The sequence below is a fragment of the Apus apus genome, chromosome 20 (genome assembly GCF_020740795.1).
Source record: "Apus apus isolate bApuApu2 chromosome 20, bApuApu2.pri.cur, whole genome shotgun sequence".
NCBI classification, from domain to species: Eukaryota; Metazoa; Chordata; class Aves; order Apodiformes; family Apodidae; genus Apus; species Apus apus.
Genome location: NC_067301.1, coordinates 3,338,075 through 3,356,584, shown reverse-complemented (window position 1 = coordinate 3,356,584; position 18,510 = coordinate 3,338,075). Strand labels below are relative to the sequence as shown.

Below are 18,510 nucleotides of genomic sequence, written 5' to 3'. Positions count from 1 at the left end.
GTGCAGCCGGAAAGCAGAGATCTGCTTGCAGGCTCCCTGGGCAGATTTGACTAATGGAAGAGACCTTGGCTCTTATTGCCTTCCTCCTTTCTTTTAATTTGCTTTCCCTCCCATCCCTGCAAGCAAGCAAGCAAGCACTACCTGCCTTGCTTCCAGGCATTGTCCTCTCCCCCACCCTCAAACCTGCCTCTTCCCGCTTACTTGTCACCTTAACATCTGCTCTACCCATGCTGGCCAGCATCACCCACTTCTTCTCCAGTTGAATTCCTTTCTACTGATCCCATGGCACTTCCTGCTCACATCTCTCTCCTCATCTCTCCTGTCCATGTCTTCCTCTGCCTCACTTACATTTTTCTCTCCAGAATTAAAGATCACCTCTTGCCCAAGCCAGGACAGTGGTTTTTTTGGTAAGGCATACCAGTGAGGCCTTCCCAGACCCACTCTCCAGCTCCCAAAATACAGAGTGCCTTTTCAGTTTTAAGGTAGTTGAGTTAGAAACCCTGGCTTGCTAAGGAGACAGTTGCAGCATCTTCAGCTTTGACTTTTCTAGCCCTGGGCAGCCAAAATCCTATTGAACAGCCCAGTGTAGAGGCTACAGAAGCAAAAACATGTCAAGGTAGGAAGTATGTGGGAGGCTGCTTCCTTCCCATTCTGGTTCTGCTTTCTTTTTTTCCCTTCCTTTTAAATGTCTCCCATATTGGTGAATAGGCACCTTTTTATCTCAGAACAGCCTCTGGTAGAGAACACAGAAAGGATGTTCTTCCTAAGCCCTCTGGGCCCTGTGGATGGAGCCTCCAGGTTTTCAACATGAATTTATTTTCTGATTTCTGCAGGGAGATATCCCACCCACCACCTCTGCTTTCACCCCAGAATGCACCCCATATTGCCCTGGGGCCCCACTTGAGACCTCCTTTCCTTGGGGTGCCTTCTGCTCTCTGCCAGACACCAGGTGAGTGCATAAGACACGCTTGTCATCAGCCAGGAGAAGAGGGCAGAGTGAAGGTGCAGGCTGTGACAAACTGTCCTTTAGCCAGATAGCCCAGACACACTTTCTGTGTTACTGTTGTGCTGCTGTCACACTTGTTTTGCAGTGACAGGAGCAGGTTGCCTTGGCTCCTTTCTCTTTTAATCCCCACCAACCTCCCTGGCCCCATGTTTCAGCAGCAGGCTGCACTGCCTTGGGAATAGATGGGCTCTAGAACAGAAAGGCAGCTGTGAGCTGTCCTTCCCTGCTCAGCTGCCCTTCTGGGGGGATTCCCCTGAGTTAGCAAGGACTCAACGCTGCGATTAATAACCCCAAATCGTTGTTCTCCCTGTCCCCAGGTTACGGGTTCCTGCAGCCAGCACAAGCAGAGATGTTTGCACGGCAGCAAGAGATGCTACGAAAGCAAAACCTGGCCAGGTAAAGAGTGTGGAGAGCTGGGCTGGGGTTTTTCCTTCCCTTTCCTAGTGGCAGGCAGAGTAACGTGGGGTGCTGTGTTGGATGAGTGACAGAGGGGTGTCCAAGGGAGACCAATGGAATCACAGACACACACTTCTGCACACAAAGTGTGCAAATGCTGGTATTAAGCATCTATGCCTTTGTCCCCAAGAGGAAGATAAATATAATGGTTGTAGAAAAAACATCCAATAATGAAATGAAAACAAGTTGAATCAGTGGAGGAGAGAAGAGGTAGTTGCAGACAGCTGGAGCATGTCTGGGCCAGTGTCTCAGTTCTTTTCTTTCTGCTAGTTCAGTGCCACTCCAAGAATGTAGACAATGCTGGCCACGACTGTTTTGTATTTGATTTCCACACTTGCTTGTTAAATGAAACCCTGTTCAGGTTGGGAATGAAATTAAACCCCAAACTTTGGGTTGGGAGGGACCTTAAAGATCATCCAGTTCCAACCCCCTGCATGGGCAGGGACACCTCCCACCAGCCCAGGTTGCTCCAAGCCCCATCCAACCTGCCCTTCAACACTGCCAGGGATGGGGCAGCCACAGCTTCCCTGGGCAACCTGGGCCAGGGTCTCACCACCCTCACAGGAAAAAATTTCTGCCTGATACATCATCCTAATCTGTCCTCTTTCCATTTAAAACCTTTGCCCCTCATCCTGTCAAAGAATGTGCAGGTGTGGAGGCAACACCTTGATCCTACCAGCTCAGGTTCAGTGTGGCTGGGGGGGAGGGGAGTTGGTGAGCTCCTTGTAGACCCCCTCCACCGACAGTTCCCTCTCTTCCCCTCCCAATTCAGGTTGGAGATGTCGGCCGAGATCATCCGCCAGAAGGAGCTGGAGAATCTCCACAGGCAGAGGCTCCTGGCCGGGGACCCTCTGAGCCTGCATCCCGGCTTGCCCCCAGACCACCCGGCCCTGCGGAATGTGCACGACATCCCCGAGGGCCACCCGCTGCGGGACGAGCTGTCCCGGAGGAACGCGATGCTGGTGCTGAGACACAACAACACCCCCCTGCTCTCCCTCAACCCCAGCGTGCCCAGCAGTGCCACCCCACCCAAGGAGCAGCCCCGGCGGGGCAGCCGGAAAGCCGCGCAGCACCGCGCCGAGCCGCAGGGGCCGAGCGAGGCCAAGGAGCTGGCGGAGCCCCGGGCACGGGATGGGGCTCCGGACTGTAACGACGAGGAGATGAAGGACTCTGAGAGCGACGCGGACGTCAGCGACGAGAAGCCAGAGAGCCTGAAGGCTGAGAGCAGCGGCTCGGCCGCCGAGCTCAAGGAGTGCAAAGAGACGGGCAAAGTCTGTGAAGGGGCCAAGGAGCTGGGTGAAGCGGCTGCAGGGCAAAATGCCCCCTGCAGCTCCTCCAGTGCAGAGTCCCCCAGCCACTTGCTTGGCCCAGGCATCAACAAAAACGAGGTGAAATACCTCCCGCCAGCCTCCATCCCGCCACCTCAGCCGCTGCCCTTTGGATTCCCCTACACCATGAGCCCCTACTTCCATGCAGGTGAGTGCCTGTGGTGAGTTGCTGGCTGCAGCAGTGCCGTGTTTTGCAGTGTGCTGAAAGTGTCTGCTGTCTGGGACCTTTCCAGGGCAGCCTGTGAGACAGCAGCTTTGGGATGGGGTGTCAAGAGTTCCCCAGCAGGGACTTACACACCTCGGCTGCCCCATGGCTTTGGAATTACCACGCCCCCTTTTCCTGGGCTCTTTCCCCTGCCTGGGGTGTATTTCTCAGTCTCACAGGCCCTGGTATAGCTGAGTTGGTGCCTGTTGGATGGTGCAGGCAGGCAGGGAACCCCCGTGGAGCTGTGCCCATGGAGATGGGCAGCTCTGGCAGAGAGAGCTAGAGGGGAGCAGTGAATACAGGTGGCACAAAGTGGGGGTTCAGACCCCTCTAGTTGGTCTGCCTAGGGATCTCCTGTGGGCAGAGCAGGGTAGTAGCCCCACTAGCCTAGCCAAGAGCCAAAATTTGCCTCAGCTAATTACTTGGCTGAGCAATTAGCAGGAGGTAGGACCTCCTGCCACATGGAGGAGGGAGAAAAGGGGGGGGCATGGCATGTGGGTCACTGAGGCTGCCTGTTTTCTATGCAAAGAGCTGCTGTGGTTGTGAAGGCGGCTGCCCCATCGCTCATTAAAGCTGCCTTCCAACCAGGAAGGAGGAAGCGATTTTTCTGTGACAGGCAGGTGGCCAAGATGATAAATATTCCTGCTGCCTTGGGCTGCTGAGGCTTCCTCACAGGAGCCTTTTTCTCCCGGCCATTAAAAAAGGGAAAGGCACGGCTCCGTGGTGCTCATTGCTTGTGTGAGGCTCTGCAGGGAGGCCTGGATTGTAGATGGGTTTCCTCCCTCCCCCAGCAGTGTGTGAGTTACTGTAATAGGCCATTTATTATTATCACTTCGAATTTATATCATGATCGTGTCTTGAGGCCTCGGCAAAGATCAGGGCTGTGTTTCACTGCCCAGTTTCCAGGCAGTTCTGATTTGTGGAGCCTGCTCTAGAGCTGTAGGTCTTTTTCTGAGGGCTCTTTTGCTTCACATGTTGTCCTGGCTGATAATATCACCTGTTTGCAGGACAGCAGCACCGAGTGTAGTCCCTGTTGTGGTAGGGGCTCCACAGCAAAAGCTCTTACCTGGAACAGGCTTGGGAAGGCACAGCATCTTGCTCAGTGCAGCACAGCAGGTCGATAGGGTGGCTGGGAATTCATGAAATACTGAGGGCTGTATCGATCCAGATGCTGTGGGGTCATGGGCTGTGCTGGGGTAATGTGTGTCAATGAAAAATGTGTTGCTTTTGGCCCCTGGGGAACACGAACCACCTGAAGACAGACAGACAGAACTACACCCACTTCTCCATCCGTGCCAGATAATTTCCATAATCCTTTTTTGTGCAAGGACTTCTCTTCTGGCCAGGGTGGTCGGGATGTTGTGTTGTACACCGGAGGCTGGTGTGATAAAAATAACCACCTGAACAAGGCACGTAACGTGGCAGGTCAAAAGGAAGAGCCAGAGGGAGGAGAGGGGACATGTAGCTGCCTGAGAATGAGCACTGAGTTTCAGGCAGCTCCTCTGGTTTCCAGTGAGGGGAAGCTCCTCCTTTGGAGGCAGAGAGCTGTTTTTTGTCCCTGCTGGGAAGAATATCGATGAGGCAGCCAGAGCTGGGTCGATTCCCTGAGCTGCCTTCTGGGGCTCTGGCGGCTGCTCGATGACCTCATCTCGTCAAGGTTTCAGCAGCCTAGCTCCCCTCCTCCAGCCCCGTCCTTTGGAAAAGGTGAAGGATGGAGCGTGCAGGAGGCTAAAATCCTTCTATTGATCTGTAGTCTGGAGAGCAATTAACACAGGCCTTGCAGTGCTGCTCTGTGACCCTTGCTGTGTGTGGGAAGGAGGGGGTGCGTGCACGGGAGGAATGGGAGAGGGGTTAGAGATTAAACCTGCAGGTGGGCTGGCTTCCAAGTGGGTTGGTTTTGTGCACTGGTCTCCCAGTTGGCACCTGAGTTGTCTCCTGGGATGCCAGGAGCAAAAACTCCTGTGTCTCCGTGCAGCAGAGACAGCCCTGTTGCAGCCTGGGTTTGCAGCAGAGGTTTCTCTTACTGGGATGGCCAGAAGGGTTCCTCTCCCTGGCCCATTTGGCCTTTGGCTTCTCTTGTGAAGCAGCTGGGTATCAGGAGGAGGGAAGAAAATTATAAATGGAGTGTGGCAGGGGTGGTGAGGGCTTTTACGTGGACACCTGTCCACAGGATGCTGGCCTGGGACGATGGATTCTTTTCAGTCTCTCCATGCTGGGCCCCATCTGGTGAAATACTCTGTAATCCATTACCAGTCTTGGACCATCATTTATCACAGAGCAGGACAGAGGAGGCTGCCCTTTATGCATCCTCGCAGTCCAGCAGGATCCAGTGACAAGTCATTATTATAATAGAAGGTGCATCCCTTCCAGCCACTTGGCACCTATTTGTTATCATTCTCCCAACTGCCAGAGCAGGGGGGAGTGGGTGCAGCCATGCACAGAGATGGAGCAGACAGTGCAGGGTCTTCCCGAGGAGGAATGGGAGGAAGGACAGGAGCCCTTCTGCTCTAGGAAGTTTAAAATTGGAAAGGGCCAGTGAGTGGGTGCAGTGTGCTGAGGGCTGGTCCTGTGCTAATTGTGAGTTAGATACATGCTGAGGCCAGAGCAGCCACTGCATGCAGCTGCTGTGTCCTCCTTCCTTCCTCGGAAGAAGGAAGCCTGGAAGAAAGAAGTTCTTCCTCGGGCTCTTCCTACATCTGGTGACTTCAGACTGGTGGCAGAGCTGGGGTGGGAGCAAAAGCACATGGGGAACACCTGAACACCAGACTTCACAACACAGGGTGCTCAGCACACAGAAAAGTGACTGTGTCTTTGGAGCTCCTAGTACTGAGCTCTTCTGCAGTCGCCCTGAGGTCTTGGGCGTTTCTGCAGGGAACAGGGGTGTTTGCTGCTGACTTCACCCTCTAGAGGTTTCCACCCTCTAGCTTCTAAGTTCTGTGGCACAGAAATTGCTCATAGGCAAGAACCCAAACTATTGGTATTTACCTTCCCCCTCCCAAAAGTATTTCCACCAGTTGGTCCCCGTTTCCCCGATATAAATGGGAAGGGAAAACAAACTTTCAGAGATAAATATTTGGCTGTATTATATTTCTCTGTGTGTGGGTGCGTGGAAAATTATTTCCTGTTCCCATACAGTGGGGGTCTGCCTTGCCTTCACTCTTGGACACAGCAGGCTTACTGTGTGTGTCTGTCTGCATCCTGACCTCTCCCTTTTCTTCTGGGGGCACGAAGAGACAAAGGAAAGAAAACCACAGAAGAGAAAAGCTGGAGGAGAAGCAGTTGCTAGCCCAGCTCTGCTGGCAATGTCAGTAACACTGCAAATGATCCTGCACCCTGTGTGCTTCCAGGATTGCAGGCACGTGTGCAGGAGGGCACCACAGGGAAGCCTTACACCTTTCCCTTCATCCCAGCCAGTTGGGAATGCAGCATCAGGGCTAAGTCCCTGCGCACCCTGGTTGGGGACCTGGCCAGCAGCCCTGGCTGGCAGGGCCTGACCAGCCTCTCCCTGCCCAGGCTGAGGTTAAACCCGCAGGATGGGTTTGGCTGGCTGGTGACTGGAGAATTCATTCCCAAGCACTGTGTTGCTGCAGTTCAGTCTTTGGCTTGCTTTTGGAATAAGGAAGTACCTAATTTTAAAGCAGTTGGCTGTTACAGTCAGATCCCCTCAGAGACGCTTGCTCTGGCTGCAGATGGAGGTGTCTCGCCCGAGCATTGACTGTGCCTGGAATAATTGAGTTCAATTTAACTTCCTCTATTTACCAAGCCACTCTTCCAAAAAGGAGAAAGAGAATTATCCCCCACCCCAAGAAAGAAAAACCCTTCTCTGAAACAGCCAAAAAAAAAAAAAAAAAAAAAAAAGGGAAAAAAGGCCCTCGGCCACTTGGGTGTTTTGTGAGTTTTAACGTAAGCAGCTGGGAGTTTGTCTCCTGGAAAATGGAACGCAGTAGGAATGAGAATGAGGGCTCGTGTCCATCTGTCTGTCTGGTAGCTGGGGGTGGTGAGGGGAAGGGAAGTGATGGCTGGCTCCTTGGCAGTGGCCTCTGTCTCCATCTCCCACACGGACAGGTGCCCAGCTCACAGCAAAGCTGGTTGTTTTCTCTGCAGCTTTTATCAGGCACACAAAAGTGTTTGAAGCGTTTTCTAGCTGGAAGAAGCAGGGGTGTGAGGGGAGTGAGGAGCTGCCTGGCCTCCAGCAAGGCATGGGGTGGTGAGGCAGGGGACAAGCTCTCCATGCCAGGCAAGGCTGTCCTGGGGAGCAGACAGCAGAGCACCTTGCAAACCTGGTACTTGCACACTGTGCTGGCAAGAAGGAAGGTTGTGGTGGAGACCAGGGATATGAAGGGGGTGAGAAAAGTCTGGTTGTTGTCCATAGTGAGAGCCCTGAGGATCTCGGGCTGGTAAGAAGTGCTGGCAAAGGGACCTGCAAAGGTGTGCCCGAGTCCATGAGGCATAGGGAGAGAGGGACAGCCCTGTCCCTAGTCTGGAAGGACAGGGAGAGCTGGCAGGGGCAGCAGGCATTGAAGGGCTCCTGTCTCTGTCCCAGTGGCTCCAGCCAAGATGCTCTGCATCTGGAGCTGGCACTGGTCTGTTTGCAGTGGGTGGTGTGTGCCAGAGAGCCATGGCCCTGCAGTGGGCACTGGTCTGTTTGCAGTGGGTGGTGTGTGCCAGGAGAGCCATGGCCCTGCCGTGGGAGGCCAGTGGCCCTGGTCCCGCTGCTGCACGGGGACGTGGACATGAGCAGACCAGAGGGTGTGTGGGCTGCAGATGGGCAGTGCTGCCTGTGGCCCTAAGCACAGGGTGAGGCTGGGAAGGGAAGCGGGAAGTTGGGAGCGGAAATGTAGTGGAAATGATTACATAGTGTCTGACTGCTGCTTGTGCAGATGGCTGTTGTTTTAAAAGCATCTTATTGGCATGATAACTTCCTCTGTAAATCCTGTCCTTTTCCTGTAACCTTGGACCGTGCTAGTGGCTTTGCCAACTAGTTAGTGGAGACTCAGTGTGTGGCTTTGCTGTTGACTTGCTCTGTGCCTCTGGCCTGGCTCGTTCCCCAGGGAACTGGCCACTCCTCCTCTGGGCTTGTCCTTCCCACCGTGCTTGTGCTGCATCCCACTTGATCTTGTCATTACTTGCAGAAGTGCTACCTGACCTGCTGTGGATGGGAGCAGAGAAGTCACAGCAAGGGGTTGCCCCAGTGGTGCTGATCAGGTGCCTCAGAGAAAAGCCTCAAGCCCACAGAACAGATCATTTTGTCATGATAGACCCCTGGGAGAAATATTTTTCCTGGTGATTCATTGCTTCGTGCCCCGATGCATAATGGTTTATACCCCTCATAAACTGTTTCTCTACCCTCTATAATCATGGGTGTTCATGTCCCTGTAAATGTCCTCTTGAGCTCTGGGTCTCAGTGCTGTCATGCAGCAGTGAGTTCCACAGGTTACCAGTGCTAATAATACTTTGTTTTTCCTGAAGTGGCGTTTTCTGGAACTAAGTTTTTTCCTAACTTGTTTCTGTGTTTTTTCCTTTTACACACTAGAGTAGCTACAAGTTACCTGGCTGGCATTTCTCTTGCCATTTCTGATTCTCAGTGCCTCTCCTCCAGCTCCTCCTTGGGCTCCAGTTGGGTTCCCTCCCCATGTGCATGTCCTGTGCTGTCAGGCACCAGCCCCAGGGGGGCTCCTCTGCCCTTTTGGAGCCCATCACCTTCGCCTGTGCTGACAGGGCTGGGACCTGAACCACTGTTGCGTTGCGGAGAATTGACATACGGGCTGGAGCTGAGCTGTGCTGTCTGTCTGCAGAGCTGTGCTGTCTGTCTGTCTGCAGAGTGTGGTGAGGGCTGGCAGGGGTTGCCCTCTCACCCTGCACACGGGGCAGGCAGAGGTGCCCGGCTCCTGCGGCAGAGCAAGGGCAGTGCTCTCCGAGGTGGTGGCTCTGTTGGAGCAAACCCATCCGATGGATATTTTCAGGCTGGGGTGGATTGAAAATGAACACTTTGAAAAAGAGAAAGATGTTCTCCAGTGATTCACGCTCCAGCAAGGCAGAGGCCACCAGGGAGAGCTGCTGGGGCCCCTTATCATTCGGAGCACGTAGCCAGGAGAAGGGTTGGGGGAAAGAAGCCCACAGGGCAGGCAGACTTTTCCGCTTTGCGGTGCATGTGGAGAAATACTCCTTCAGGGTTTCTTCTTTTCTCTCCCCTCCCCCTAGTTCTTCCCTACAGCTGAAGAACATTAAACACATGAAATGCATTAGCTCGGATTTTTCCTCTCCCCTGCCCCCCTTTCTAAGCTGGGGACCTCCAGGAGGAAGAGGCCTATGAATTGACCCTGCCCAGTGCTTTAATTGACAGGTCATTAAAGATGAATGTGTGGCTAGAGAAAAATATTCAGATTGCAGGCTAGTTGTTGTCCATGTGGGATTTTAATGATTTATGTTTCTTTCTCCTCCCCCTCCTTCCTCCTCCCCCCCCCCCAACTCCAAACAATCCAGGCACCATGGGAGGTCTGTTTCTGGATGGCGAGGAAAGCCCAGCGCTGGAAGACATCAGCAAATGGACGGTGGAGGATGTCTGCAGCTTCGTGTCCAACTTGTCTGGCTGCACCGAGTACACTCAGGTAAATCCCTTCACAGCCTCAAGACCATCATGGGAGGAGTGTCCTCCCTGCAAACAAACCCCTGTTCTCTTCCTCCCATCTGTGCCTGTTATACTTGTACTGTCCATCCTAGGAGAAGGGATATCTCAGAGCCCTGCAGGGCCTGAAGCTTTTTTGTTTTTTTGCTAAATAGCTGCTTGCTGCCAGTGGAGACCCTGAGGTGGTGTGTGATGGGCCTTGCAGATGGATGGCTATAAGGAGAGAGTCCAGTGGGACAGGATGGGAGTCGGGCCAAGGTTAGGAATGAATATCTGAGTTGCAGCATTGATTATGGTTAGTGGCTCTTAGTGTCACTTACCTCTTACTGCCTAGCTCATGCTTTTAGAAGCTGCCCTGTGCTCTGTTGCTGAACACAGTGGTGGCTTTGTGTGGAGCAGCTGTAGTGAGGGATGGGCTGTCAGGTAATCTCTGGATTGGGGTGGGCAGCTCATGCTACCAGCCAGCCTGGCAGGAGGTGCTGCATTGTCCTGGGGGCAGAGCAGGGCTGTGAGAGCCCCTCCCTGCAGAGGGCCCCAGTAACCTCCATGCTTACCCTGTAGAGTGATGGTGACTGATTTTTAAGCTCGTTATAGCAGAGCTGACACATCCATTGGTAAGAGGTGCTTATAAAGCCTGCTCAGTGGGAGGTCGTGAGGTGCAATACAAAAAACAACCCTGTGTTTTTGGCTTCTGCATCTGCTGGAGCCCGTCACAAATGCCCCATTGAGAGAGCGCCCCGACTGCGCAGGCACGGATTCCTGAGCTGTCTGGGGCAGCCTTGTGAAGAGGATACAGGGTGCTTGGACGGGAGGGACTGCGAGCAGCAGATAGAGAGGCAAAGGGCCAAAGTTCAGGACAATCCAGCCTTTGAGCAGAGAGACATACTAGGCTGAGAAGAGGTCTTGGAAGGGAGGAAGGATAGTGGGAATTGAGCTTTCCGGACATGCTGCTTCAAGAGCAGAGCTTCCCTGACTGACAGCTGGGGAGTGAAAAGCTGTGCTTGGGCATCCAGCCTGGCTGAAAGTGGATTTCTAAAAATCTGCCTCCTTCCTCTCTCAGGCCCTTGCTGTCTCTCTCTCTGTTCATTGTGTTAGGCAGGTGTCCTTCTCCCAGAACTCTTTCCTGCCCCCAGCCATTTTGGGAAGAGTAAAGCTGAGCACCCCACTGCTGCTGGGGCCAGTGAGTCCCTGGAGGTTACACTGGTTTGGTAGTGTGCCACTGGGGGAAGGTGAGGGCTTTTGCATCCCCCAGAGGGAAGCTGGGAGTCAGGCTTTGCTTTATGGAAACCTGGAATTGCACCACACCTTCCCCTTGCTCAGGTGATGGGATATTGTGCTTTCAACCCCAAGTCTGTCCTTCCTTGCCCCCTAACCATGATGTTTTAATCCCATCACAACATGCTTGTTAAAACCACCAGTAAAACCAGTGCTTTGTTGGAGCAAACAGCCGTTGTATGTGTGGGAGAGACTGTATTTAGGAAGGAGAATGTTTGTTAGGAAGGTGGGGTACATATCATGTTCTCCAGGAGGAATGACAGAGATTTGGGAGTGGAATCAGGGTGACTGGGTGTGTGACAGGGAGAAAGGTCTGTTTCTGGTAGTGGACAGAGGGAGGTAGGGCACTGATTAACAAAAGCTGGGGGATGGATGGGCATTGATGGGAGGGGGAAGCAGCAGGTCTGCAAGGGGTGCACTATCTGTTGAAGAGATCTCGAACAAAAGGCTCTAAAACAAAAATCCAGAGCTACTCAGGTTCTCTGCTCCCCCCCACCCCAACCAGCCTGCTCTTGCACTGGTAGCATTGCAGTTTGTCTGCATTCCTGAGCTGGAGAATGAAGATCAGAGCTGCCTGGAACCTTCCGAATTAGGCCAGTAGGAAATGTGCAGAAATCGTTAACACAGCCACCTCGCAGAAGGACCAGCCATTTACACCTTCCATGCCAGCTCCTGGTTTACCAGTGGGGAAGAAATCGATAGCTCTCTGAGACAAAGGGTCAGCAATCTTCTCAGTGCATTGCAAACAAAATGTTTTACGATAATGGGAGCTGCTGTAAACAGCCTCCTGTTGCATTATGTAGGGGGTGCCTGCCTTGAGGGATGGTGTGTTTTTAAGCCCTCCGGTTACACACTTAACAGGTTTTTTACTGTGTGAAAATGCCAGTGTTCAAGGGTGACCCAGCTCCACGGCTCCAAACTGCAGAGCTGTCTGTGTTCTCCAAAACCGCAGCTGCTGGGGAGGTCTGGCACTGGTCGGCAGGCTTTTCCTGCCAGGAAAAGCCAGCAAGAGTTTGGTGGTGTGCTGTGCATTTAGAAACATGTTTCAGACAAACAAGAAGACTTTAGCAGAAACAAAAGCTTCCACTCCCCATTTCAGCCCTTGACAATATTCAGCTTTGTCCCTGCAGTGGACCCAGGCCTGTGGGACACCCAAGGGAGATGCTTTTCTCAAGCTTTAAGGCTCTTTGTGGATGGTTTTAGTGCCCAGCAAAGGGAGGCTTTTTGGCTTCCGGCCACATCGGCTCCAGAGGAAGGAAAAGAAATTGGTATAGTAAGTTTCCCTAGGTCAAAGAGCAGAAACATGTGCTGCAGTCATGAGCAGCTTTGCTGATGGAGTCCAGCAGTAAAAATCCCTTGCAGCAGCTCAGCTGCCTTGGCTCTAGCAGCCCTAGCCAGGCTCCAAGGGGATGGCTCTGAGCTCAAAAAGAGGCCGTTAGAGGAAACTGAGCCCCCCTGTCCCTTGCCAGTGTTCAGTGCTAAGAATCCTGTGCACAAGCTGCTGCATGGACAGAGAGCAGGATCAGGCCCCACGGACAGTTCATTTGGGTGAGCATCCAGCATGAGTGTGAAAATGCTGTAGAGTGGATGTGTGGTTTGGTAAGGAAAAGCAAAGATCTGACAGCCACCCCCAGAACCAAGGGGGAACCTGCTGGTGAAATTCCCAAATGATGGCAGTTTACTCTTAAGGTATCAAACCTGTATGTCCTGAGTAAACACCCAGGGGAGGCTGGTGTAAGTACAGCCCTGCTCTGTGATGAAGAATGGAGCAATAAGACCACGTATCCAGATCTTAACCTTTGTAGCATGGTAGATACTAGGTGGAAAACTCTTGCATGACTCTGTAATTTGAAATAAATAGAGGCAAACCAGTTGTTTTTCTTTCTGTCCTAAAGAATGTGGTGAAATGGTGTCGTTTTGCATGGCTGGGTGTATTAGGGTGTGACCACAGGAAACTGCCATTTTATGACAGTGGCATCTCTGCTGTCATTTCTGTATGTGTGCCCATCCCCAGGTTCTGCTTCACTCAGTGAACAGGGAGAGGGACAAGGGCCTGTTTTGTGCACAGGAACTGGCTGAGAGGCCAAGGCAGGACCCAGCAGGATCGTGCCATGGTTAGTGGCACCACTGGAAACCTCAGTCCTTACAGTGGCACTGCAGGAGTTCACTGCAATATTTACTAGTCTGTGTTGCTGCAAGTGTTGGGGGAAAGCAAAGGCCTGGTGCTCAAACAGCCCATTGGGAGGGCTCATCCTGCTGGATCCCAGCTGGGGCTCAAACAGCAGGATGGTGGTGGGTTCCAGGCTGCTGGTGTGGTCTAGGAATGGTCGTAATCCTCCAGCAGGCAAAGGAGGAGAGGAAAAAACAAAGTGCACAACTGAGTGTTTCAGATGAATCCCTCTAACCTGCAGAACGAGCTGCCCAGAGCTCTTTGTGTATTTTGCCTGGAGACTGTTTGGGAAATGAGCAGCTTTGAGAAGGAAGCGCATGAACTAGAGAGTTCCTCCTTTTCAATTGCATTTGCCTCACTCTTTGGCAAGTCTGTTGGATCAGTTTTTCCCAAATATCCACACAAGTGTGAGTGACCTAGGATTTACCAAAATTTAGAGCCTTTTCTCCTGTCTTCTGCCCCTTTTGGAGTTGGGGTGGGGTTCCTGGGCATGTGACTTTTCTTTCTCAAATCCACCCTCTCACTCAGGTCACTGAGGTCAGGTGTTCAGGTTGCCCAACCTGGAGAGGTTCCCCAGAGAAAAAGTTTCACCCCCACACTAACATTAAAGAGAAAAAACAAACCAAAAAAAGGGAAATAAATGTATTGCTTTATCTAAACTGGCCTCACTCACATCCCCATGTGTCTCCTGTTACGTGTTGGCTCCTGGCTGTGGATGCAGGATGGTTTATGCCTCTCAAGGTGGGCCCCTGTCTGTGCAGCAGCAAGGTGAGCACATCAAGGGTGTCACTGGCATCTCCAAGCCTGGACCTGTGTTCTGGTTCCTTCCAGGTATTCCGAGAGCAGGCGATTGATGGGGAGACCCTGCCCCTCCTGACAGAAGAGCACTTACTGAACAACATGGGGCTGAAGCTCGGGCCAGCACTGAAGATAAGGTCACAGGTAGGAGGACAATTTAGGATAAGTGGAATCCTGGGAAGTGATCCCTAGGCTGGAACAGGGCTGTCACTAGACCAGGTGTATTGAATAGAATTTAGTAAGTAATAATTGTTTGTTTGTTTGTTTGTTTATTTATTTATTTGTAATTCTGGTTTCAAGAAAGCTTGATTTGTCCTCCAGAGTGTTGTGTACCCTCATCTGGAGCCAGTCACCTGACTCCTGCAGGAAGAAAACACTGTGTTTTTGGTGTGCAAGGGCAGAAGCAATAGTTCAGGACACGTGATGGGGGGGGGGGATGACAGGGATCCAGCAGGAAACTCCTAAAATGGACCAGCTCCTGCTAGAAAAGACACAGGCTGTTCCTACAACTACCAACGAAAGAAGAAAAGCTGTAAACAGGTGAGGCAAGGTAGATGGTTTCAAATCAGTCGAACATGAAAACAGTAATTCCAAAGTACCTAGATGACTGGGCAAAGCCATCTTGGGAACCAGTTGTGTTGTTGTTCTAGACTGGAAACAAGTCCTTTTGCTGTTGTCTTTGTAACTAGTTGGCTCTTTTAGTGAGGCCTGAAGTACAAATGCATTTAACGCAGCATCAGCTGTTGACTTTCCCTCCCCAGTGAGTAATGGACCAGCTCTTCCCGTTCTCTGCTGTGCTAGTAACAGACTTTTCCAACAGTTTCTCTCTTGCTAGTCATAGCTGTCTGTTCTTGCTGATGGGCTGTGCTGCCCCTCCCCCCCCCCCCATTCTATTTTCACTGGAAGTAGAAATTTTGTCTCCTGATTTACTCAGGTTCTTTCTTGACACTGTTTTCTCCTCAACAGCCTGGTTTGCTGTTGTGCCCTTAGAATGATGTGTCTTCTCAAAACACCTTTTTTTCCCCTCAAAAACTTGACTCCCAAGTCTCTCTCTTTGGAGATCTGTGTTCCCAACGTGGCTTTGCTCTTCTCTACCTGGAAGTCATGGTGGCTTCCATTTCAGTCACCTTCACCTCCCCCCCCCCCCCCCCCCCCCCCCCCCCCCCCCCTTCTTGTTTGGACTTAAAAACTCAACATCTCCACGAGGTTGTTGGGGGCCCCCCCCCCGCCATTTAATGATCAGAAAACAGCTTCTGACACATGCCAAGAACAGGCTGTTCTGCTGTATTCCCTGGGGGGTTGTGTCATGCAAATGCTGATGACAGTAACGTGCATGTGCACAGTCAGTCACTGCTGGGGTAGGTTCCCCAACCCACAGCCATACATTTGTTATGGTAAAACAATAAGAGCAACTTTACTGCTTTCCTTACAGCCCTCACTGTTTATGAGGGGCCTAATAAAAAGGTTCTGTGGGCAATTGTTCCCTGTGGGTCAATTTGGTAGGAAATAAAACTCTTATGTTTCTTAAAAAAAAAACAGAATGCCAAAATAGCTCAGCCATTCTGAGCTTGGATTTGAGGGGGAGAGGGAGTATGAGGTATGGGCTGAAAGCAAAAACCCCTGCTTTGAGTTAATCAATAGTTCTATAATAAGCCATGGTTGGGGAGGGGGTGTAAGTGGGGAGCAAAGCCCTGATGTTGCTCACAGAATAATGCTGCAGTTGTCTGTGGGTTTGTTCAGCCTGAAATGGGAACCAGCTGCCGCGGTGCTGGGGAGCTTTGGGGCCGTTGGCCTTGCTGGGAGGCCAGACCTGCTTCAGGACTTGGCCTCAGTGCTGCAGCAGCCTTTCAGTTTCCTGTACTTACGGTAACAGCCCCCTGTAGCCACAAGTTTATTTCCTCCCTCACCCCTCCTGTTAAGAGCAGCTCCTGCTCCTCAGCAGTGGAGCTGGTGTAGGGTCCTGCTGCACAGCACCTAGGCTGGGTTAGCAGGAGAGCTTTAGCAGATTGTCCAGCCAGGGAGCTTGGATTTAGGGAGCACTTCCTCTAGGAGAAAGGCAAGGAGGAATCCTTGCCTGCTATCCTCTGGTAAGTCACCACGGGCTTTGTTTTTGGTGGCCTGGGGATGGTTGCTCCTCTATCTGCTTTTTCACTTGGCGCACAAGAACCTGGGCTGCGGGCAAGAAAACAGCGCCGGTGGCTTTGTGCACATCCTCATCCCTTTCGCTCCAGCATCTCTCTCTTTTTTTTAACCTTTTGAATAGGTCGCCAAGAGAGTGGGCAGAGTTCTCTACATGGCAGGTTTCCCCATGGCCTTCCCCCTGCAGCCTCCCGGCCTGCGGCCCCCGGAGCGGGAGCTGCCCCCGGCCGAGCTGCGTCCTTCCTCCACCGGCAGCGTGGCCTCCCCGTTCAGCAGCGCCCTGCCCACCAGCCGCGCCTCCCCCAAGCAGGAGAACGGGAACTCTTCCCTCCTCACGGGCATCAGTGACACCCCCAAACCTCCATCCTAACCTGCAGGACACCTCCTGAGCTTTCTGGGACTGGGGCCAGGCGGACGCGCGGAAGGGAACGGCCTTTGGAGAGACCAGCAGAGCCTCCCGCAGCCGCAGGAGTGAGGAAGGGAGGGGTTTCATTCTTCTTCTTTTGGATGCATTTGCTTTTTTTTTTTTGTTGAAAAACCAAAACCCAACGGCGCCACAGAAGTTTTTTAAAAGAAACTGTAAAAAAAAAAAAAAAAAAAGGGAAGGAAAGACAAACTATCCAAAGACGTCCTGAGACAACGCGAGTGAAGAGAAAGAAAATGGAGGGTGGCAGCAGCATTCCCGGCCCTCCTTGGAGAGCCATGGAGAAGGAATGACCACATTTCTTTGCCTTCAAAGAAATCCTGGCTTTCAGGAACTTCTGGGCATGACTCCAAGCAGGGAAGGGGCAGGGGCTCTGCTCCTCCCCATGGTACTTGGCACCCCTGAGCAAAAACCCATCAAAACAAATGAAAACAACCTTCCCAAATAGCTCCTCCTCCCTGGAGACTGTACTCAGTTCCTCATTCAGGTGTCTATGCATCTCTAGCGACTTTTAAAAACAATACCAAAGACAGACAAAAAGAAGAAAAAGATTTAAAAAAAAAAAAAAAAAGAATAATAATAATAAAAAGGCAACTTCGGGTCCATGTTTACCTGCGAGCGGGCGGTACGGGCAGCTCGGTGCTGTCCCCAGGGCCTGGCCCCTTGTCCCCTGCAGCACACACAGGATGGGCTCTGTCCAGGCTCCAGCCCTGCAGAGCTGGTTGATTTCGTTTGGTTTTTTCCATTACATTTTGTTTTAAAGAGCAGAATAAAGGCGTGTGCACGGGCGGCAGGGTCACAGGGCTCACTCCAGTGTGGCCGACCTCCCCTTCCCTCCTCCATGTGTACAACAGGCTCATTTCTACAGTTGGGAGGTGGGTGGTTTGTGATTTATTTTTTGTTTGTAGGGTTGTTTTTAATCCGTTTCGGAGGTGGATGTAGTTGCACATTCTGGCCTGCTGTGGACCATGAGACCTGTGCGTTCCCAGAGGAGGGGGAGGGATCCTGGGGGATTCAGGCTAAAAACAATGGGTAGAGTTTTTTTTTTTACTACTGTGAACAAGATGGTAACTCCTGGGGGTGACCTCCTGTGACTTGTACAGTTGTGAACAACAATCACATGTGGTACTTTTCTCTCTCTCTCCCCCCCCTCCACCCCCCCCTTTTTTTTTGGTTAAACGTTGCACGTGCTGCCGTTTTTCTTACAGACTAGCTTGGTGGTACATTAGCTTCTTTATATTGTAAAAAAAAAGAAAAAAAAGTCATTATCCATCACATCACGATAAAAAAAAATGCTTTCCAGCAATCTAAATAAAAAAGAAAAAACACTTAATTTACAAATGGTAACACTAGCTGCCTCAGCTGGTGCTTATTTGCCCGGAGTCTCCTTTCTTTCCTGGGGTGCGCTGGGGCCTTTGCCTCACCTGCTGTCCTGGAGCTGCTGCCTTTCTGGTACAAAACCCAAGCTGGGGGGCTGGGTCACAGCAAAATAAAAAGGCTCTTTCTGTTTTTGGAAAAAAAAGGTAAGTAAAAAACTTTCTACTTAAGAGTTTTGGGGCCTGACAAGTCTCACCTTTTCAGTCCTGCTGCAGACACGGGGATCACCAGGTGTGAGAACCTCAGCACCCCTGAACCCCTCATGAAGCAGCAGGTGCTTTGCCCCCCCTCAGAGTGGGCTATAAGTTATAATTACAACAGTGATGATGATGATAATAATAAAACCCAAATTATTAATTTCTGAGGTTTTTTCTTCCCTCCTGATGGGGTGGTGGACATCTGGTAGGAAGGGAAAGTCTAAGTCCTGCAGCTGGGAAGAAGGAACCCTCTCTCTACCTATTTCTGCTGCTAAGCTCCAGAAAGCCATCATGAAGTGGGAATGAAGCAAACACCCCACAAAGCTGTACTACAGCAGGAATTACCTGTGCAGGGCTGATGCTGGGAGCAGGGGAGCAGCAGAATTACCTCTTTACCACTTAGGTGGGTGAGAGGAACCCACCAGCCAGGCTACAGTGCACTGGTGTTTGGAGCTGCAATCAAGGCAGTGTTGCTGTTACTGAGCCGTGGTTCTTCTGGCTCCATGAAAA

The 18,510-nt window shown here is 51.8% G+C and overlaps 1 protein-coding gene across 5 annotated transcripts in view; it reads left to right on the top strand.

Moving 5' to 3' along the window:
• SAMD11 (sterile alpha motif domain containing 11) overlaps nucleotides 1-17,759 on the top strand; it is a 113,907-nt gene extending 96,148 nt beyond the window's left edge. For all 5 annotated transcript variants that reach the window (XM_051637202.1, XM_051637203.1, XM_051637201.1 and 2 more), the window contains 6 exons: nucleotides 834-949; nucleotides 1,324-1,402; nucleotides 2,235-2,938; nucleotides 9,479-9,603; nucleotides 13,897-14,007; nucleotides 16,127-17,759. In XM_051637202.1, coding sequence (XP_051493162.1) covers nucleotides 834-949; nucleotides 1,324-1,402; nucleotides 2,235-2,938; nucleotides 9,479-9,603; nucleotides 13,897-14,007; nucleotides 16,127-16,372 — 1,381 coding nt within the window. In that variant the 3' untranslated portion in view covers nucleotides 16,373-17,759. The remainder of the gene's footprint in view (nucleotides 1-833; nucleotides 950-1,323; nucleotides 1,403-2,234; nucleotides 2,939-9,478; nucleotides 9,604-13,896; nucleotides 14,008-16,126) is intronic.
• Nucleotides 17,760-18,510: the final 751 nt, after the last annotated feature.